Source organism: Pseudophryne corroboree, chromosome 1, assembly GCF_028390025.1.
Source record: "Pseudophryne corroboree isolate aPseCor3 chromosome 1, aPseCor3.hap2, whole genome shotgun sequence".
NCBI lineage: Eukaryota > Metazoa > Chordata > Amphibia > Anura > Myobatrachidae > Pseudophryne > Pseudophryne corroboree.
Genome location: NC_086444.1, coordinates 310,820,014 through 310,843,508, shown reverse-complemented (window position 1 = coordinate 310,843,508; position 23,495 = coordinate 310,820,014). Strand labels below are relative to the sequence as shown.

Here is a 23,495-nt window from a genome sequence, read left to right as displayed (position 1 = left end):
ATTCCGGGAGTGGACAACTGGGAAGCAGACTTCCTCAGCAGACACGACCTCCACCCGGGGGAGTGGGGACTTCACCCAGAAGTCTTCCACATGATTGTGAACCGTTGGAAAAACCAAAGGCGGACATGATGGCGTCCCGCCTCAACAAAAAACTAGACAGATATTGCGCCAGGTCAAGGGACCCTCAGGCAATAGCTGTGGACGCTCTGGTAACACCGTGGGTGTACCAGTCAGTGTATGTGTTCCCTCCTCTGCCTCTCATACCCAAGGTACTGAGAATCATAAGAAGGAGAGGAGTAAGGACTATACTCGTGGCTCCGGATTGGCCAAGAAGGACTTGGTACCCGGAACTTCAAGAGATGCTCACGGAGGACCCGTGGCCTCTACCTCTAAGAAAGGACCTGCTCCAGCAGGGACCCTATCTGTTCCAAGACTTACCGCGGCTGCGTTTGACGGCATGGCGGTTGAACGCCGGATCCTGAAGGAAAAAGGCATTCCGGATGAAGTCATCCCTACCCTGATCAAAGCCAGGAAGGATGTAACCGTGCAACATTATCACCGTATTTGGCGTAAATATGTTGCGTGGTGTGAGGCCAGGAAGGCCCCTACAGAGGAATTTCAACTGGGTCGTTTCCTGCATTTCCTGCAAACAGGACTGTCTATGGGCCTAAAATTAGGGTCCATTAAGGTTCAAATTTCGGCCCTGTCGATTTTCTTCCAGAAAGAACCGGCTTCAGTTCCTGAAGTTCAGACGTTTGTCAAGGGGGTACTGCATATACAGCCTCCTTTTGTGCCTCCAGTGGCACCTTGGGATCTCAATGTAGTTTTGGGGTTCCTAAAATCACATTGGTTTGAACCACTCACCACTGTGGACTTAAAATATCTCACATGGAAAGTGGTAATGCTGTTAGCCCTGGCGTCAGCCAGGCGTGTCTCAGAATTGGCGGCTTTATCCTATAAAAGCCCTTACCTAATTTTTCATACGGACAGGGCAGAATTGAGGACTCGTCCTCAATTTCTCCCTAAGGTGGTTTCAGCGTTTCACTTGAACCAGCCTATTGTGGTACCTGCGGCTACTAGGGACTTGGAGGACTCCAAGTTGCTGGACGTAGTCAGGGCCCCGAAAATATGTTTCCAGGACGGCTGGAGTCAGAAAATCTGTCTCGCTGTTTATCCTGTATGCACCCAACAAGCTGGGTGCTCTTGCTTCTAAGCAGACTATTGCTCGTTGGATTTGTAGTACAATTCAGCTTGCACATTCTGTGGCAGGCCTGCCACAGCCAAAATCTGTAAAAGCCCATTCCACAAGGAAAGTGGGCTCATCTTGGGCGGCTGCCCGAGGGGTCTCGGCTTTACAACTTTGCCGAGCAGCTACTTGGTCAGGGGCAAACACGTTGCTAAATTCTACAAATTTGATACCCTGGCTGAGGAGGACCTGGAGTTCTCTCATTCGGTGCTGCAGAGTCATCCGCACTCTCCCGCCCGTTTGGGAGCTTTGGTATAATCCCCATGGTCCTTTACGGAGTTCCCAGCATCCACTAGGACGTCAGAGAAAATAAGAATTTACTTACCGATAATTCTATTTCTCATAGTCCGTAGTGGATGCTGGGCGCCCATCCCAAGTGCGGATTGTCTGCAATACTTGTACATAGTTATTGTTACAAAAATCGGGTTATTATTGTTGTGAGCCATCTTTTCAGAGGCTCCTCTGTTATCATGCTGTTAACTGGGTTCAGATCACAGGTTGTACGGTGTGATTGGTGTGGCTGGTATGAGTCTTACCCGGGATTCAAAATCCTTCCTTATTGTGTACGCTCGTCCGGGCACAGTATCCTAACTGAGGCTTGGAGGAGGGTCATAGGGGGAGGAGCCAGTGCACACCAGGTAGTCCTAAAGCTTTTACTTTTGTGCCCAGTCTCCTGCGGAGCCGCTATTCCCCATGGTCCTTACGGAGTTCCCAGCATCCACTACGGACTATGAGAAATAGAATTATCGGTAAGTAAATTCTTATTTTTTGCTTTCATGCAACTGTTGACCTTTGTTTTGGGTTTGTTCACTGTAAGTAGCATTAACGGTGTAATGGTTAGCATTATTGCCTCACAGCACTGAGGTCATGGGTTCAATTCCTACCATGTTACTAACTGTGTGGAGTTTGTATATTCTTCCCGTGCTTGCTTGGGTTTCCTCCGGGTACTCCGGTTTCCTCCCACAATCCAAAAATTTACTGGTAGGTCAATTGGCTCCCAACAAAATTAACCCTAACATGAATGTGTATGCGTGTACATGTGGTAGGGAATATAGATTGTAAGCTCCACTGGGGCAGGGACTGATGTGAATGGCCAAATATTCTCTGTAAAGCGCTGCAGAATATGTGTGTACTATATAAATAACTGATAATAAATATAATAAGTATAGCCACAGACTTCATTATTTATCTCCAAAGTCAGGACCAAACTTTTGGAGCCAGGAAACGTACAAGCTGTGCACAAGTTTTTTTAGGGCACACGTGCTAATTAAATACATTTCACAGCACACTAAGGGGTCTATTCATCATCTTCTAATTTTCAGTTTTACCCCCTATTTTCCATATTATGTAGTGTAACAGTGGAAGCAAATTCAAACTATGCGCACCGAGGTTCATGCACTAATGCATGGGGTGTGCTGCAAAATTTTAGGGGGGTCCTCCCCGTTTTTATGGAATGCAACAAGAAATGGGTGATGATGCGCTCAGCCCCTTATGCTGCTTTCACATCGCAAAACCTGCTTTTGAAATGGTTCTTTAAACGGGTCTGAGCAGTTAAACCCCCTTCACATCGCATGTTGTAACCAGTATATTACCATTTCATTACCGTTTTGATACCTTTCACACTGAACTTGTTTCACCCATACAAAACAGTGGTTGTCATTTTAAATGTTTATTTCCTGCTTCTGCCTGGTGAGATCACACATGGAGACAGCCTATCACCTTCTGGGGCTTGCAAATACCGTTTCAGACCCTTTCACACTGCACAATTAAACGGGCCTGAAACGGGTAGGACCCTGCTTTTTTACCGTTTCAAAATACCGGTATTTTGTAAACGGTAAATTGAAGGTGACCCTTTCACATCGCAGCTCGAACCGTTTAGGAAGCCAGTAAAAACGGCAAATTACCGGGTACAAGCTGCGGTGTGAAAGGGGTATTAGTGAGCTCTATCTCTGTTTTATCAAGCGTTTAGACCTGTGCAAGCGTCATATGCTGTGTGACATAATGTACATATGGTATTTGCAATAAATATCTTAATGTCCACAGTGACGTTAAGGTACCAAATTACTTTTACTTCTCAAATGTTCATAATTGTCAATACATTTAAATACATGGGTGAAATGACATAAGTGGAACAGGGTCAGAGGAACAGGTACTAAATCCTGGGGTAGATGGAAGTGTGCAGCAGCTGAGAGATCACACAAGTTTGTTGTAACTGGCCTCAACCGATTTTAATGTACAGCGAAATAGAGATAAACATCACAACAAAATACTTTGCCAGCTGGCGCTAACTAAACACAGAATAATCCTAACTCACTAAGAAAATACAAGGAGAAGGTTACCAGGCACAGATCACTGGTTTTCAATAGCAGGTTTCTCTGTCACAGAGACTCCTTATGGGCCCTACACATTGAGCGATCTGCCGCCGAGCTGCCCGACGGCGGATGCGGGCGACCCGGCGGCGGGGAAGCAGTGACGGGGGGAGTGAAGTTTCTTCACTCCCCCTGTCACCTGGCTCCATAGAAGTGCAGGCAAATATGGACGAGATCGTCCATATTGGCCTTCATGCACAGGCGACAGGACACCAGCGATGAACGAGCGCGGGGCCGCGCATCGTTCATCGCTTGTGCCTCCACACTGAAAGATATGAACGGTATCTCGTACATTAATGAACAATATCGTTCATGTCTTTCATTACTATCGCGCAGTGTGTAGGGCCCTTAAGTCTCTCCTCTTTCATCAAGCAATATGAGTAATGATCAGGCTGGCTGCTTTTTAACACAACCGTAACACCCATACAGCTGAAAGCCCTAGTTAGCCTTCTGTGAGGCTTAAAACCCAAAGACCCAAACTGGGCCTAAATGGATGGAGAACCCACCCTCCCTTCTCACATACAACACCCAAAACCCTTTTTGGTTATTACCAAAAGCTCTCAGCAAACCAACACCATATTCCTGGGGTTTTAAAATACATAGGTAAGAAACCTACAGTAAATTCCTTCCACCACTATTCCAGTGATCTTGTCACAGTAGAGTTTACGTTTCTACCCAGTTCATGTAGCTTGTAACTCACTGATATCTCCTGGTTACAGTCCTGTCACATTTATTTCCACCCTCCCCATACTTTACAATGGGGATGTCAAAATACAGTTAATTAAGCACTTAAAACTGCCACCAGGGAACAGACAGAGGGGTGACGCTTCCCGTCAGCAGCAACGGGGGAAGAACACAGTGCAGCCGGAGGAGGGAGCGATGGAGGAGGCTCTCACAGCCGCTGCAAGCAGGTATAAATATCCCGCTGCTACACAATCTCCTGTGTAAACAGGAGCTTGTGAAGTCTGTCGGGGGAGGATGGCCTACAGTTACTCTGTCAATTGATGAAAATTGATGAATAGCCTAATTTCTCTAACATCCATAAGGGATACTGGAGTCACATTTGAACGATGGGGTATAGATGGGGTCCAAAGGAGCCATGTCACTTAAAAACTTAAATAGTGTGTGTGCTGGCTCCTCCCCTCCATGCCCCCTCCCACAGCCCAGTTTAGAAAAATGTGCCCTCAGGGCCAGGTGCACTGTTCTGGAGCTCCAGAGTTTTTCTTCAATTTTATACAAACTTTGATATTTTTTTTCAGGTATACTGTTTGGGCAACAGTTACCTGCCTCGTGGGACTTAGAGGGGGAATCGGCACCGGCACCGGCCTCTGGAAGTTGCAGAACCGGAAGGGTCAGTGTACCGCAGGGCATGGCGCTCGGGCGCACCCCCCCCCCCCCCTCCCCGCAGCAAGCCGCACACCCCTAAAGCCTGAAGGATGAAGAGTGGTGAGTGTTTCACTGGGGATGCGGTTAGCGGGTCCCCGGTTCCAAGTGCAGCATGACACGAGGCGGGCATACAGACTCTACACCCGCGCAGGACACTTGCACTGACTGTAAAAGGTGATCTATCCTCGTTTTAACACTAGAGGGAGACTTTGCCAGTATAAATAATTAAGCTGAGCTCTGGCGCCATTAAGGAGGCGGAGTTTACACAGAGCGGAGCCAGTGGCTTTCTGGCACCATTTCACTGAGGGAGAAGACGCTGCAGGGAATTTCAGCTCCTCCTGGGATACCCCATTTGCCTGAGCATTGGTAACGGGTTAGACAAGGGGGACAGCCACAGCTGGAACCTTTAGCAGGCTCCTGGTACATGTAAATTATATATAAAAAGCCCAGCAAGTGTATAACTATTGGGAGGTGCTTGTGTGCTGGTTCCTCACTCTCTATGTGTCTCTCTCTCTCTCTGCTCACTGTGGGTAAGCTTGCTTGTGCTTGTTTCCTCCTGTGTGTATAAACACTGTCAGCATGGTTAGTAAAAAAGCAGAGTGTGCTTCATGTAGCACCAGGTTTTCTCCTTCCCCCGCAGACTCACTTATATGTGAGCAATGTAGCCAGCCCTCACAGAACAGTGGGGCGACAGGGGGAGAGTTACAGGAGCCACCCTGGGTGGCATCCATTAAATCCATGATGTCTAGTGTGTCTAATGAAATGGCTGCTGCAAAAAGGGAAAGGCAGCTGCTGCAACAGTCTGTCTCTGATTTGGCAAAAGAACATTCAGAGAGCAAAAAGGATCCACCCCACTAAACAGTTAACTTGTGTTACATGATTTACTTTTAGAAACTGATGAGGAGATTCTGGAGGAGCAGGGGGGGGGGGGGGGGGATTGAGGCGCAAGAGATAGCAGAGGAAACTGCAGCGCAGGGAGTGGGATCACTTATCCATTCTATAAGGGAAGTGCTAAATATCCCAGATAAGGAAGCAGAGGTGCCAAAGTCTTTTAGTAAATGCAACTTTTCCTGATTCTAAAGAATTGGATGACCTTTTTAGAGAGCTGTGGGTTAATCCTGACAAGAGGTTTCAAATGTCTAAAAAACTCTTGTCTGTTTTCCCCTTTTCTCAGGAGGGGAGAAAACTCTTGGAAAATCCCCCTAGAGTAGATGCCTCTGTATCACATCTGTCTAAGAAGACTGTGTTGCCGGTTTTGGGAGCTATGACGCTCAAAGAGCTGGCTGACAAAATTAGAAAGCACATTGAAATCTATTTATATAGCTGCAGGGGCAACTCAGAGACCCATTATTGCAGGTTGTTGGATTACACAAGCTATTCACACATGGGCGGGTTACCTTCAAGAGGGCCTTGCCGGTGACGCAACGCTGTCTGACATGGTGACACTTATACAACATATTCAGGAATCTGCCCTTTTCTTATGCGAATCTATCAAAGAGATCGGAATTCTAAATGCCAGGTCTACTACTATGGCAGTCTGCTCGCAGAGCTTTGTGGTTACGTCACTGGGTAGCGAACACTGAATCAAAGAAGGGCGTAGAAGCTTTGCCTTTCACAGGTGATGCCCTATTTGGAGGTGAATTGGACAAATGTATTTCACAGGCCACTGCCGGGAAATCCACGTACCTGCCGTCTACGGCTCCATCTGATAGACGTCCATATTCGGGCACATCTCTGCAGTCCTTTCTCTCGACAAGGTTTAGAGGTAGGGTCAGGGGTGCCTCAAACACTGCCAGAGGATATAGAGAAAGGTCACGCAGACCAGCTGCCTCCAGTTCACAGGAGCAGAACACCAATTCCACTATCACAAAGGCTGCAGCATGACGGTGTCCCTCCACTCCTGGGGGTTTCTCGGGGTGGGAGCTCGGCTGAAGTATTTCGGACATATTTGGAGAAGCTCCTGCCAGGACGCCTGGATAAAAGATCAAAATACATTCTGACTTTCCTCCACCTCACAGATTCTTCAAATAAAGCTTACCAGTTTCCAAAGAAATACGAGAAACCTTACTAGAGGCTATTCAAAAATTGGTTCAGACTCGGGTCATTGTTCCAGTTCCGCTTCTCAGAGAAACAGGGGATATTACTTCAGTCTGTTTGTGGTACCGAAGCCGGATGGTTAGGTAAGACCAATTTAAAATCACAAATCCTTAAACCCACACCTGAAGGTTTTAAAAAATTCAAGATGGAATCTCTGAAAGCGGTGGTTTCAGGTCTGGAAGAGGGGGAGTTCTTGGTATCCCTGTATATAAAGGAAGCTTACCTCCATATCCTGATGTGACCACCTCATCAGGCTTACCTACGGTTTGTGCTCCTGGATAACCACTACCAATATCAGACTTTACCCTTCGGCGTCTCTACAGCACCAAGGGTATTCCTGAAGGTCATGGCAGAAATGATGTTCCAACTCCATCTTCAGGGTGTAAACATTGTTCCGTACCTGGATGTTCTGCTGATAAAATGATAAAAGCGGGGTCCAGAGAACAGCTGATGAACAGCATCAGCCTCACAACACGACTACTAATGCACCATGGGTGGATTCTCAACTTACAGAAATTTCACCTTGAGCCGACTCACAGGCTTTAGTTTCTGGGCATGGTCCTGGACACGGTAGCTCAGAAAGTTTTCCTGGACAAAGCAAAGACACTTCAGGAGATGGTTCGCTCTCTCTTGAAGACGAACAGGGTATCGGTACATCATTGCATACGTCTACTGGGAAAGCTTGTGACCTCCTACTAGGCAATTCAGTACGGAAAGGTTCCATGCGCGCACATTCCAGCTGGATCTCCTGGACAAATGGTCAGGTTCACATCTGCAGATGCACCAGATCATAAGTCTGTCACCTCAGGCCAGGATTTTCCTCCTGTGGTGGCTGCAGTCCTCCCATCCTGGTAGAGGGTCGAAGCTTTGGAATTCAGGATTGGATTTTGTTAACAACGGACACGAGTCTCCGAGGTTGGGGAGCTGTGACCCAAGGGGCTCAATTCCCGGGCAGGTGGTCCAGCCACAAAGCCATTCTTCCAGTAAACATCCTGGAACTCGGGGCAATCTACAAGGCTCTGCTTCAAGCCTCCCATCTTCTTCAGGATCGGGCCTTACAGGTCCAGTTGGACAATGCCACGGCGGTAGCCTACATAAACCGGCTAGAAGGGACATAAAGCATAGCGTGCATGCGAGAGGTATCCAAGATCATCCTCTGAGCAGAAAGTAATGCAAGGGCGATATCAGCCATTTTCATCGCAGGAGTAGATAACTGGGAAGCTGACTTCCTAAGCAGACATGACCTGCACCCGAGAGAATGGGGTCTACACTCACAGGTGTTTCAACAGATAACGGACCAGTGGGGTTGTCCACAAATAGATCACATGGCCTCTCGTCTCAACAAAAAGCTTCATCAGTATTCTTGTGGACGTGGGACCCTCAGGCGACGGCAGTGGAGCACTGACGACGCCATGGATTTACCAGTCGTTATATCTGTTCCCTCCTCTGCTGTTCTTTCCAAGAGTTCTGGAAAGCATAAAAAAGGATATGGTTCAGACAATTCAGATTGGCCAAGAAGGGCCTGGTACGCAGACCTTCTGGCTCTGTCTGTGGACGACCCATGGCCTCTGCCATTGTGGGTGGATCTTCTTCAACAAGGACTGTTCGTCTACCTGGATTTACAACGGCTTCGTTTAACGGCATGGAGGTTGAAAGGGAGATTCTAGCAGGAAAGGTAATCCAGACAAGGTCAATTCAACCATGATCCAGGCCAGAAAAGGGTTAACGTCAACTAATTACCACCACATTTTAAAGAGATAATTCTCCTGGTGTGAAGGTTGCAAGTACACTGTTGCAGATTTCAATCTGGGTCGTTTCCTACAGGTTGGAGTGGATATGGGCCTACGCCTGGGCTCCATCAAAGTTCCGATTTCCGCCTTTATCTATCTTTTTCCAAAGACAGTTGACTACACTTGCGGAAGTCCAGACATTCTTGAAGGGTGTCCTTTACATACAACCTCCCTTTGTACCATCCATGGCCCCTTGGGATCTGACTGTGGTTTTGGATTTTCTTCAATCCTCTTGGTTTGAACCTTTGGAGTCCCTACAGCCCCTACTTGCATGAGGATACAGCAGAACTTAAAACTCGTCAACAGTTTTTGCCGAAAGTGGTGTCCGTTTTTCATATCAACCAACCGATAGTGGTTTCGGTTGCTTCTTACTCCTCTTCCACTCCTAAGTCGTTGGATGTAGTGCGAGCCTTGAAAATTTACGTCAAGAGGACGGCTCATGTCAGGAAGTCGGATTCTCTCTTTGTGCTGTATGACGCTCACAAGAGGGGTTGTCCTGCTTCAAAGCAGTCTATTGCTCACTGGATTAGTCTCATTATCCAGCAGGCTAATGCTTTGGCGGTTCCGCGTTCTATCACGGCCCACTCTACAAGGTCGGTGGGTTCGTCATGGGCGGCTGCCCATGGAGCCTCGGCTTTACAACTATGCTAAGCTGCTATCTGGTCTGGGACAAACACGTTTGTGAATTTCTACAAGTTTGATACCCTGGCTTTAGTGGATAAGCAATGTGGTCACTCAGTATTGCAGGCGTCTCAGCTCACTCCCGCCCGTTCCAGGAGCTTTGGGACGTCCCATCGTACTAATGTGACCCCAGTATTCCTTATGAATGTTAGCGAAAATAGGATTTTAGATACCAACCAGTAAATCATTTTCTCATAGTCCATAAGTGATACTGGGCACCTGCCTCTATGCTTCTTCTGTGACTATTGTTTGGATTAGCTGTTGCTATCCTCTTTGGTTGGCCGTTGCTAACCTCTTGTTCTGTTGTGTTCTGGTTCGTTTCCTCACCACTTTGTTGTCTTTATCTGGTTTTTCTCCTCTCAAGTATGTCCGTCTCCTTCAGGCACAGTTTTCCTAGACGGGGCTGTGGGAGGGGCATAGAGGGGAGGAGCCAGCACACACTATTGAAGTTTTAAAGTTCCATGGCTCCATTAGACCCCATCTATATCCCATCATACTAATGTGACCCCAGTATCCCTTATGGACTACAAGAAAAGGATTTAACGGTAGGTATTTAAAATCCTATTATTTACTATAAACAGTTAATAAAATAAAATAACACAATTCAAGAAGCACTTACAAGTGCCACTGGGAACGGAAAACGGGGAAAAGGCAGCGCCGATCCACACTGCATTCACCTCTAGTATTCGAGTTAGTTCCTGGCATGCTCTTTGCATTTCATTCTCTAATGCTACACTATTATTACAAGAAGATGTTCTAGAAGCTGTGCCTGGAATCTACATATGTATCTGCCTCTGGGCAAATCCTTCCTGTATTTGCCCAACACTTTACATCCCTGTAGTCGCCCCAATCCTGACATTCATATTCTTATGTTTAATGTGAAAACAGGCACTTTGTCCCAGAATGACATACGTGTCATTGAGAAGTAGCTTAGGTCCTGCAGGGGCAAATTCTCCACTCTGCATAGTCACTGACATTGTAGCACTTGGACGCTCAATTTGGTTTTGTTTCTATTTTTTGTAGAAGATGATGTTAATCTTTTAGTCATCGTGGTTGATGTGAATCCTATATGGTGGGGACAGCAGGCACTCAATCAGTCAGTGGTAAGTTTTCACTCACTAATCCATTACACTTCTCTGATTTAAGGTGTGTACACACAGTGAGATCCTTCCAGGACTGGAAAAGAGCGAAAGTAGTTCCACTGCACAAAAGTGGAAGCAAGGAAGAGGCAAACTACTGCAGACCAGTGAGGCTTACATCAGTAGTAGGGAAATTGGTGGAAACACTCTTAAAAGAAAGAGTTGTAGATTATCTCAAATCCAGCAATTTACAGGATCCCAAACAGCATGGATTCACATGCCAAACAAATCTTATTGACTTTTTTGACTGTGTAAATAAAGTGATGGATAAAGATGGAGCCGTGGATATAGCTTATCTAGACTTTAGTAAGGCTTTTGACACTGTTCCACATCACAGGCTGCTAAATAAACTTGGAAGCTTGGGATTGGATACTAGGATTATTGAATGGATAAAATCTTGGTTGCAGGATAGAAAACAGAGTTGTGGTAAATGGAGTGCATTCACAGGAGGGAAATGTTAACAGTGGAGTACCAAGGGATCTGTACTTGGACCAGTGCAAATGGCATTAAAGGGAATGTCATCCTTTTTGCAGATGACACAAAAGTATGCAACAGGGTAGATACACCGGCTGGGGTAAAACAGATGGTTGAGGATCTAGGTAGACTAGAGGAATGGTCAAGAGTGTGGCAATTACAGTTTAATGCCAAAAAATGCAATATCATGCACTTGGGTCTCAAAAATCAAAAGGCTAAATATAGTATTAATGGCACTATACTGGAAACTACTGAGGAGGAAAAGGATCTAGGAGTCACTATTTCAGGTGACTTAAAGGCAGGTATACAATGAGGAAGGCTAGTCAGATGCTTGGCTGCATTGGGAGAGGGATCAGCAGCAGAAAGAAAGAAGTAATAATGCCACTGTAGGGCATTGATACGGCCTCATCTAGAATACTGTATTCATTTCTGGAGGCCATATCTTCAAAAGGATATTAATACATTAGAGACTGTACATAGAAGGGCAACTAAAATGGTGCATGGCCTACATCACAAAACATACCCAGAAAGACAAAAAATCTCAATATGTATAGTTTGGAGCAGAGAAGGGAAAGGGGGTACATGATAGAAACGTTCAAATATATCAAGGGTTTTAACAAAGTCCAGAAGGGAAACATTCTCTAAATGAAGAGGAGCAATAGGACACAAAGAGATGCACTGAGACTGGAGGGAGGGGGGGTCAGGGGAAATTTGAGGAAAAATTACTTCACAGAAAGGGTAGTGGACAAGTGGAATAGCCTCCCATCAGAGGTGGTAGAGGTTAAGACAGTAGAGCAATTTAAACATGCATGGGATAGACATAAGGATATCCTTACAAAGAAATAAGGATCAAATAAGGTTTGAGATAAAAATATGGTAAAAAAAAAAAAAAAAGGGCGGACTAGATCGGCCAAGTGGTTCTTATCTGCTGTGAAATTCTATGGGGTATATTTACTAAGGTCCCGATTTTGACCGAGATGCAGTTTTTTCATCAAAGTGTCATCTCGGTAATTTTACTAAGCAAAAATCACGGCAGTGATGAGGGCATTCGTAATATTTTGGAAGTCCTAGGAAAAAATCACGAATCAATACACCATCGGTCAAATACGCCTGCAATTTGCTAGAAATCGGGAATTTACTAAAAAGTGCAAAACACAAACACTGCCGACAATAGCCAAACACTGCCATGCTAAAATACAAATCGTGAAAAAGTGCTAAAAAAAAACAGACCTGCTTTTTTATCCCGTGTTTGTATAGGCATGCACGGATCCATGAGATCCGTGCATGTTTTTCAGTGGGAAGGGGGGTGAAATGTTCTAAATTTACAGAAAAACAATTGCGTGGGGTCCCCCCTCCTAAGGCAAACCAGCCTCGGGCTCTTTGAGCCGATCCTGGTTGCAGAAATATGGGGAAAAAATGGACAGGGGTTCCCCCATATTTAAGCAACCAGCATCGGGCTCTGCGCCTGGTCCTGGTTCCAAAAATACGGGGGACAAAAAGAGTAGGGGTCCCCCGTATTTTTGAAACCAGCACCGGGCTCCACTAGCTGGACAGATAATGCCACAGCCGGGGGTCACTTTTATACAGTGCCTTGCGGCCGTGGCATCAAATATCCAACTAGTCACCCCTGGCCGGGGTACCCTGGGGGAGTGGGGACCCCTTCAATCAAGGGGTCCCCCCCCCCCAGCCACCCAAGGGCCAGGGGTGAAGCCCGAGGCTGTCCCCCCCATCCAATGGGCTGCGAATGGGGAGCTGATAGCCTTTGTGACAAGTGATTGATATTGTTTTTAGTAGCAGTACTACAAAGCCCAGCAAGCCTCCCCCGCAAGCTGGTACTTGGAGAACCACAAGTACCAGCATGCGGTGGAAAAACGGGCCCGCTGGTACCTGTAGTACTACTACTAAAAAAATACCCCAATAAAGACAACACACACACACCTTGAAAGTATAACTTTAATACATCCATCCACACATACTTACCTTATGTTCCCACGCAGGTCGGTCTTCTTCTCCAGTAGAATCCATGGTGTACCTGTAGAAAAAATTATACTCACATAATCCAGTGTTTTCGGCTCCTCGGTAAATCCTTTTGTAATCCACGTACTTGAAAAAATAAAAAAAACGGATACCCGACCACGAACTGAAAGGGGACCCATGTTTTCACATGGGCCCCCTTTCCCCGAATGCCAGAAACCCACTCTGACTGATGTCTAAGTGGGTTTCCTCAGCCAATCAGGGAGCGCCACGTTGTAGCACCCTCCTGATCGGCTGTGTGCTCCTGTACTGTATGACAGGCGGCACACGGCAGTGTTACAATGTAGCGCCTATGCGCTCCATTGTAACCATTGGTGGGAACTTTCAGGTCAGCGGTGAGGTCACTTTCGGTCAACCGCTGACCTGAAAGTTCCCACCATTGGTTACAATGGAGCGCATAGGCGCTACATTGTAACACTGCCGTGTGCCGCCTGTCATACAGTACAGGAGCACACAGCCGATCAGGAGGGTGCTACAACGTGGCGCTCCCTGATTGGCTGAGGAAACCCACTTAGACATCAGTCAGAGTGGGTTTCTGGCATTCGGGGAAAGGGGGCCCATGTGAAAACATGGGTCCCCTTTCAGTTCGTGGTCGGGTATTCGTTTTTTTATTTTTTCAAGTACGTGGATTACAAAAGGATTTACCGAGTTGCCGAAAACACTGTATTATGTGAGTAAAATTTTTTCTACAGGTACACCATGGATTCTACTAGAGAAGAGGACCGACCTGCGTGGGAACATAAGGTAAGTATGTGTATATGGAGGTGTGGATGGATGTATTAAAGTTATACTTTCAAGGTGTGTGTGTAATGTCTTTATTGTGGTATTTTTTTAGTAGTAGTACTACAGGTACCAGCGGGCCCATTTTTCCGCCGCATGCTGGTACTTGTGGTTCTCCAAGTACCAGCTTGCGGGGGAGGCTTGCTGGGCCTTGTAGTACTGCTACTAAAAACAATATCAAACACTTATCACAAAGGCTATCAGCCCCCCATCCGCAGCCCATTGGATGGGGGGGACAGCCTCGGGCTTCACCCCTGGCCCTTGGGTGGCTGGGGGGGGGGACCCCTTGATTGAAGGGGTCCCCTCTCCCCCAGGGTACCCCGGCCAGGGGTGACTAGTTGGATATTTGATGCCACGGCCGCAAGGCACTGTATAAAAGTGACCCCCGGCTGTGGCATTATCTGTCCAGCTAGTGGAGCCCGGTGCTGGTTTCAAAAATACGGGGGACCCCTACTCTTTTTGTCCCCCGTATTTTTGGAACCAGGACCAGGCGCAGAGCCCGATGCTGGTTGCTTAAATATGGGGGAACCCCTGTCCATTTTTTCCCCATATTTCTGCAACCAGGATCGGCTCAAAGAGCCCGAGGCTGGTTTGCCTTAGGAGGGGGGACCCCACGCAATTTTTTTTTTACATTTAAACTTTATTTATTTTATTAACAAAGTGCACAATGAAGCCCAGCACGGATCTCTCAGATCCGGCCGAGATTCATTGTATTAAAGTCGGCAGTGTTTTACAAGTCACTCACGTAAAACGCTGCCTAAAAAAACGAATGACATCGACATCGGAAAACCCGAAAATGCAGAATACGGCAGCTTAGTAAATTAGTCGTAATCAATTCAAAAAGTTGCATATTTACACTTTCGATGTCATTCGTGATTGAACTTTGACCTCAAACGGGAAAACACGAATCTTAGTAAATTTACCCCTATGTTTCTATGTTCGATTTTGACTGTGCTATTTCCCTTGAACTCCCCAGAGCCCAGATAGCACAGATTTTGACTATCTGTACTTTTGATTTTGTCTGTGTACGATTTTAACTAAGTGCCAATTTTGACTATACTTTGTACTAGATAGTCAAGATTGAGTTGCCTGCACAGTCTATCTAGGCTTGCGATACCGACCCCGCATCAGGATTGAATCGGTATTGCAAGCTGCCTAACACCTTGAGATGTGCACTAACTTTCCCTAAGATATTGACTATGGGGTATATGCAATTGCGGTCGAATTGCCGCAAATGTCGAAAAACGGGGCATTTTCGACACAAAAAAAATATTCGACAATGCAATACAGTACTTTTCGACAAACTGCCGTTTCAGATTCGACTTTTTGCAATTTCGACATTTACTCAAATTCGACATGTCTGCAATGGTAAAAATGCGGCTTTTCGACAAAAGTATATTCAATTGAAGAATGTCGATTCGGCAACAGTGCTTTTCGACAGTCATTTCGTCAATTTCAGTCCACCTCATTTTGCTGGCGGAATCTAATAAAAAAATTTAAGAACATGTTTTTTTGGTGTGTGTTTTTTATTGATAATCGCATATCTGTTTATATTAGAAGGGATTATCTACTTGGTTTGTCTATTAGGAGCCACAAGTATTAGTTATATATTTTTTAAAAGAATATTTTTTATTTTTTTTACTGACTAAAATAATATGGAGAGATCAGAGCATGTTTTTCAGTGGAAAGGGGTGGAAATGGGTTAAAAATCCTGAAAAAAATGCGCGGGGTACCCCCTCCTAAGCATAATTAGCCTCGGGCTCTTTGAGCCGGTCCTGGTTGTAAAAATACGGGGGGGAAAATGACAGGGGATCCCCCGTATTTTCACAACCAGCATCGGGGTCTGCGTCCGGTCCTGGTGCAAAAAATACGGGGGACAAAAGACGTAGGGGTCCCCCGTATTTTTCACACCAGCACCGGGCTCCACTAGCTGGAGAGATAATGCCACAGCCGGGGGACACTTTTATACCGGTCCCTGCGGCCGTGGCATTAAATCCCCAACTAGTCACCACTGGCCGGGGCACCCTGGAGGAGTGGGGACCCCTTAAATCAAGGCCCCCCCCCCTCCAGCCACCCAAGGGCCAGGGGTGAAGCCCGAGGCTGCCCCCCCCCCCCATCCAAGGGCTGCAGATGGGAGGCTGATAGCAAAGTGACAAAAATAAAGAATATTGATTTTTGTAGCAGAACTACAAGTCCCAGCAAGCCTCCCCCGCAAGCTGGTACTTGGAGAACCACAAGTACCAGCATGCGGGGGGAAACGGGCCCGCTGGTACCTGTAGTTCTACTGCAAAAAAAATACCCAAATAAAAACAGTACACGCACACCGTGAAAGTAAAACTTTATTACATACATGCCGACACGCACATTACTTACCTATGTTCACACGCTGACTCTGTCCACTTCTCCAAGTAGAATCCACAGGGTACCTCAAAATAAAATTATACTCACTATAATCCAGTGTAGATCTGTCCTCTTTTTTGTAATCCACGTATCCACGCAAAAAAACAAACCGGAAAACACGATTCACGCACTGAAAGGGGTCCCATGTTTACACATGGGACCCCTTTCCCCGACTGCTGAGACCCCCCGTGACTCCTGTCACAGAGGGTCCCTTGAGCCAATCAGGGAGCTCCACGTCGTGGCACTCTCCTGATTGGCTGTGCGCGTCTGAGCTGTCAGACGGCGCATAGCACTGCCGCTCCATTATCTTCAATGGTGGGAACTTTGCGGTCAGCGGTGAGGTACACGACGTGGCGCTCCCTGATTGGCTCAAGGGACCCTCTGTGACAGGAGTCATGGGGGGTCTCAGCAGTCGGGGAAAGGGGTCCCATGTGTAAACATGGGATCCCTTTCAGTGCGTGGATCGTGTTTTCCGGTTTGTTTTTTTGCCAAGTACGTGGATTACAAAAAAGAAGAGGACAGATCTACACTGGATTATGGTGAGTATAATTTTATTTACAGGTACCTCGTGGATTCTACTTGGAGAAGTGGACAGAGTCGGCGTGTGAACATAGGTAAGTATGTGTGTGTCGGCGTGCATGTATGTAATAAAGTTTTACTTTCACGGTGTGCGTGTACTGTTTTTATTTGGGTATTTTTTTTGCAGTAGAACTACAGGTACCAGCGCCCCCCCCCCCCGCATGCTGGTATTTGTGGTTCTCTAAGTACCAGCTTGCGGGGGAGGCTTGCTGGGACTTGTAGTTCTGCTACAAAAAACAATATTGTTTATTTTTGTCACTTGGCTATCAGCCCCCCATCCGCAGCCCTTGGATGGGCGGGACAGCCTCGGGATTCATCCCTGGCCCTTGGGTGGCTGGAGGGGGGGACCCCTTGATTTAAGGGGTCCCCACTCCTCCAGGGTACTCCGGCCAGGGGTGACTAGTTAGTGATTTAATGCCACGGCTGCAGGGACCGATATTAAAGTGTCCCCCAGCTGTGGCATTATCTCTCTGACTAGTGGAGCCCACAGCTGGTGTTAAAAATACGGGGGGCCCCTACGTTTTTTGTTCCCCGTATTTTTGGCACCAGGACCGGACGCAGAGCCCGGTGCTGGTTGTGAAAATACGGGGGATCCCCTGTAGTTTTTTTTCACGTATTTTTACAACCAGGACCGTCTCAAAGAGCCCGAGGCTGGTTATGCTTAGGAGGGGGGACCCCACGCATTTTTTTTCACAATTTTTTTAACTCAGTTTTGTGACGTTCATGAAGTCGAATCCAGGACGCACACTATCGTCAATTGGTCTGTTTTACGACAGCGGGACTGTCGAATCCGTTTTTTATTGAATATGTCGAATTCGGGTCCCGGCGGGAGGGTGTCTGACTGTCGAATTTAAAAACGGTTGAATTCCAGACGGAATTCAACCACAATTGCGTATACCCATATATGGTCAAAATCTTACAGATTTATCTCACCATGGGGGTCATTCCGAGTTGATCGCTTGCTAGCAACTTTTTGTAGCGCTGCGATCAGGTTAATTCTTGGCAAAACCACAATGCGCAGGCGCGTTGTACGGGTACAAAGAGGATCGGTGCTGGGCGATGGATTTAACGAAGAATCCATTCGCACAGCCGATCGCGCGGTGATTGACAGAAAGAGGGCGCTTGTGGGTGTCAACTGACCGTTTTTTGGGAGTGTTTGGAAAAACGCAGGCGTGTCCAAGCGTTTGCAGGGCGGGTGTCTGACGTCAATTCCGGGACCAAAAAGACTGAAGTGATCGCAGCGGCTGAGAAAGTCCAGAGCTACTCAGAAACTGCAAAAATATTTTTGTGCCGTCGGCTGCAAAAGCGTTTCGCACACTTGCAAAGCTAAAATACACTCCCCCATAGGCGGCGACTATCTGATCGCAGCGCTGCAAAAAGTTGCTAGCGAGCGATCAACTCGGAATGATCCCTTATGTGTAACCACCTTAATTCTCAGGTTTTCATATTTTGTTCCTGTGATCTAATTTTCTTTCTCTCGATCTGAAAGGTGACACTTCCAAAATGCATTGATGCAGTTATGGTGATGGGGAATTCACACTTATTTATGGGCCGTGATAACAAACTTGCTGTAATTGCCAGCCATTTACATGAAAGGTACAGTGCTTTCAGTTTGTTAAGTTGGAAATATTGATTATAATGATTTACTCAGAAAAGAGATATGATTAAGGAAAATAGAGCTTAGTATTTCGTATGATATGGCTGCAGATTTTATAGCAAAATAATATTATTTTATAGACGTTATTAGCAAATGGAAGCCTGAAGCAATAAAAAAATACATTGTAGGTGTTTTTTTTTTTTGCTCTATACATAACTAATATCTTATAATATAAGGATGTCATATATATTCAAGTTACATATGAACTCTTAAAACTGAATATGAGTTATTGTACTTTGTTTTCTAAAGACACGCGATATGAGTACCATCATCGCTTCATCAATGTATATTGCTAGTATATTTCTCTAACGTCCTAGGGGATACTGGGATGGTCTTGTATCATGGGGTATAGATGGGGTCCATTGGAGCCTGGCACTTTAAATTTCTACCGAGTGTGCTGGCTGCTCCCCTCTATGCCCTTCTCGCAGACCCAGTTTAGAAAAATGTGCCCAAGGAGCCAGGTGCATTCTCTGGAGCTCCAGAGAGCTTTTCTTCAAATTTCATTTTAGTTTGATGTTTTCAGGCAGAACTTGGGGATTGGAGGGACTGGTACCAACCTCTTACTAGGGTTAATAGTCCGGATCCCCGCTGACAGTACATTGCTCCTGAAGAGGGTTGCTTCGCTCGGCCGAAGCGGTGAGCGCTCTCCCAAACAACATGCTGCCAATCCTAATTGCTGAGCTGAAGACGCGCTGGTGGTGAGTACTGAATCGGGGTCCCGGTTAGCGGATCCCCGGTTCCGCGGGCGGCGGATACACGGCTCAGAGAGGGGCTGCTGTTGTCCCTCTTAAAAGCCCACAAACTGGCACTGACGCTGAAAAGGGGTTTTATCACCATTTTCTATGTATAATTGTAACCCTGCCAGTATAAATAATGCGGGAACACTGCACGCCATTAAGGGGGCGGGGCTTCCCGGAGAGCGGGACCAGCAGCTTAGGCGTCATTTCCTGAAGGACCCTCAAAAACACCTTGTTTGGTACCAGGGAGGCTTGTAGTGGGGTGGAGTGATATACTATATGTATATGTAATATTGTAGTTTCCTCATATAAGGTTCCTAGTTAATGCCCGGCAAAGCACTTCTTTATCTGCAGAGGGAAGGTGTGCTGGTTTCTCCCTCTCTGTCTCAACCTCACAAAATATCTGGGTTACTGTGTTTTCACCTGTTCCTGTGTGTGTGTGTATTCTGCTGTACAGTATGTCGGGCAAAAAAGTAATATGTCAGTCCTGCAGCACAAAGTTTTCCCCTCCCCCGGTGATCTCTGTTGTGTGCACAGTGCAGCCCCCCCCCCCCTTCACAAGGAAGCAGCACTCAGGAGCCAGCATGGCTGGACTCAATTAAAGGGATGATTACAGACATATCATGTGAACTTGCTACTGCCAGGCAGAAGAGGCAAGATTTTAAAAAGTCTATGGATGATTTTATGTTGTAAAATTCTGACTAGAGGCCAGCTTCTCAGCCTCCTATGCTTATTTCACAAAAACACACACTGCCCCATGTTCTCCAGTCTGACTCAGATGGCGATATGCTAGATCTGGAGGAGGGGGAGGTGGAAGCTGATAAAGGAGATGGTACCCTGTCTCAGGGTGTGGAAGTTCTTATAAACTCTGTTCGTGAGGTACTAAATATCCCTGATAAAGAGACGGACATAGTAGAAGAGTCTACTTCTACGTTTCCAGTCTCAAAAGAATTAAACACACTTTTTAAGGAAGCATTGGTTAATCCTGATAAGAAATTTCAGATACCTAAGCGGTTACTGACATTGTTTCCTTTTCCCTTTGAGGATAGGAAGGTGTGTGTGGGAAAATTGTGGATACTTGTGTCCAGGCCATCACGTACACTCGTGCTGCCAGTACTGGGAGCTATTTCCTTAAAAGACCCTGCTGATCGTAAGATTGAAACTACACTCAAATCCATTTACACAGCAGTGGGAGTTGCTCAAAGACACACAATTGCTTGTGGTTGGATTACACGAGCCATTGTTAAATGGACCGGTAATATAATTGAGAGGTTTGACACTATGCCTCCAGATGAGCTTATCACACTCCTGCAGCATGTTCAGGATTCTGCTAATTTAATGAGGCAATCAAGGAGATTGGCCTGATAAATGCACGCTCTATGGCTATGTCCGTGTCAGCACGCAGGGCCTTATGGCTGCGGCAGTGGTCAGTGGACGCTGATTCCAAAAGGGGTGTTGAGACTCTTCCCTTTACGTGGTGGAGGCTCTATTTGGTGGGGAACTCAACAAGTGGATTTCACAAGCGACAGCAGGGAAGTCCACCTATCTGCCGTTGGCGGCTCCTCCAACTAAACGTGCTTACCCTGGCCCCTCTCTGCAGTCCTTTCGTGTGGTCATGTTTAGGGGCAAGGACAGAGGTGCCTCCAATGCCGCTAGAGGAAACCGAGGTAAACCACGCAGACCAGCGGCCACTGGTTCCCTGGAGCAGAGCTCAGGCTCTGCCTCTTCCAAGCCCTCCACCTGACGGTTGGCCCCAGAATCAGGAAGACTTACAGGTGGGTGCTTACCTAAAATTTTTCAGTCACATTTGGCCGAAATCCTGCCTGGACCCTTGGGTACAAGACCTAATCTCCCAGAGCTACCGGTTAGAGTTTCAAGCGCTCCCACCTCACATATTCTTCAAGTCAAGCATGCCAGCTTCACCTGTAACAAGGGCTACCTTGCAGGAAACCATTCAAAGCCTGCAGCGCATGCAGGTCATTGTTCCAGTTCCACCTCTACTCCAAAACAAAGGCTCTTATTCCAGCCTGTTCGTGGTAACAAAACCGGACGGTTCGGTTTAACCGATTTTGAACCTCAAGTCTCTAAACCTGTACTTACGGATGTTCAAATTCAAGATGGAGTCTCTGAGAGCAGTGGTTGCTGGCCTGGAAGAAGGGGTGTTCCTGGTATCCCTAGATATCAAGGATGCGTACCTTCACGTCCCCATATAGTCGCCTCATCAGGCTTACCTCAGGTATGCACTAAAGGAAGATCACTTCCAGTTCTGGGCTCTACCCTTTGGGCTCTCCACAGCACCAAGGGTGTTCACGAAGGTGATGGAGGAGATGATGCTCTAGCTCCGTCTGATGGGAGTGAACATCGTTCCATACTTGGATGATCTCCTCATAAAGGCAATGTCCAGACCACGTTTGTTGGAAAGCATCGACCTGACTACACGGCTGCTCAGGAATCACGGGTGGATTCTCAATCTACTGAAATCCCCCACTGGAACCTTCGTAGAGGCTTCAGTTCCTGGGGATGATACTGGACACAGTGTCTCAGAAGGTGTTCCTTCCTATGGACAAGGCCTGGACAATTCAGTCAATGGTTCGCTCCATTCTGAAACCGATCAAGAGCTCTGTGCATCTTTGCATATGCCTCCTAGGAAAGATAGTAGCCTCATACGAGGCAATTCAATATAGAAGATTCCATGCCTGTCCATTCAAGCTGGATCTACTGAACAAGTGGTCTGGATCGCAACTGCACATGCACCAGAGGATACTCCTTTCACCAAAAGCAAGGATTTCCCTGTTGTGGTGGTTGCAGATCTCCCACCTAGTGGAGGGTCGACACTTCAGAGTTCATGCTTGGATTCTGTTGACTACGGATGCGAGCCTCTGCGCTTGGGTTGCGGTGACCCAGGGGGCCCAGTTCCAAGGACAGTGGTTGCCTCAGGAGGCTTACCTTCTCATAAATATTCTGGAACTCCGGGTGATTTACAATGCCCTTCTACAGTCCTCTTCTCTCCTTCAACATCAGGCCATACAGGTCCAGTGGGACAACGCCATGGCTGTGGTGTACATAAACCGACAGGGAGGAACAGAAAGCAGGGCTGCAATGCGAGAGGTGTCTAAGATACTCCTCTGGGCGGAACGCAACTCCAGGGCCATGCCGGCCATATTCATTCCGGCAGTGGAAAACTGGGAAGCAATTTTCCTCAGCAGACACAATCTGCACCCGATATGCAGACCTCCTAGCCATGTTCCTCGAAGAGCCCTGACCTCTGTCACTTCAAGAAGATCTTCTTCTGCAAGGGCCATTTGTCTATCCAGACTTACTGCGGCTACGTTTGACGGCATGGAAGTTGAAAAGAAGATTTTAGCCAGGAAAGGTCTTCCCGGCAACGTTATCTCGACTATGGTCCAAGCCAGGAAGATGGTCACATCAAAACATTACCATCAAATATGGAAGAAGTATGTCTCTTGGTGTGAGGTTCGACCATATTCTACTGTGGCTTTTCATCTAGGTCATTTCTTCCTGCAGACAGGTGTGAATATGGGCCTATGCTTAGGCTCCATCAAGGTTCAGATCTCGTCCATGTCTATCTTCTTCCAGTGACAGTTGGCTGTTATCCCGGAAGTCCAGACGTTCTTAAAGGGTGTCCTTTGTATTTAAGCACCCTTTGTGCCTCCCACGGTGCCGTGGGATCTCAATTTGATTCTGACCTTTCTCCAATTGGACTGGTTTGAACCTTTACACAGGGTGGACATGAAGTATTTAACATGAAAGACTGTCATGTTGTTGGCCTCTGCGTGTTTCAAAGTTAGGGGCCTTGTCCTGGAAGAGCCCTTATCTGGTGTTCCACAAGGACAGAGCGGAGCTCAGAACTCGCCCGCAAGTCTTACCTAAGGTGGTGTCAGCATTTCACATCAGTTAGCTGATAGTGGTTCCTGTGGTGTCTGACACATCTGTTACACCAAAGTCCTTGGACGTGGTTCGGGCTTTGAAAGTTTATGTCAAGAGAACGGCTTGTCACGGGAAGTCTGACTTGCTTTTTGCTCTCTATGATGCTACCAAGATTGGTTTTCCTGCTTCTAAGCAGTCAATTGTACGTTGGATCAGACTTACAATCCAACAGGCTTAC

The 23,495-nt window shown here is 46.8% G+C and overlaps 1 protein-coding gene across 3 annotated transcripts in view; it reads left to right on the top strand.

Moving 5' to 3' along the window:
• GTF2H3 (general transcription factor IIH subunit 3) overlaps positions 1 to 23,495 on the top strand; it is an 89,653-nt gene that overhangs the window by 12,994 nt on the left and 53,164 nt on the right. For 2 of the 3 annotated variants that reach the window (XM_063964488.1, XM_063964487.1), the window contains exons 2-3: positions 10,593 to 10,672; positions 18,465 to 18,571. In XM_063964488.1, coding sequence (XP_063820558.1) covers positions 18,495 to 18,571 — 77 coding nt within the window. In that variant the 5' untranslated portion in view covers positions 10,593 to 10,672; positions 18,465 to 18,494. Of the gene's footprint in view, positions 1 to 4,428; positions 4,527 to 10,592; positions 10,673 to 18,464; positions 18,572 to 23,495 lie in introns of those variants that run through there. The other variant, XM_063964489.1, reaches the window with a different exon arrangement.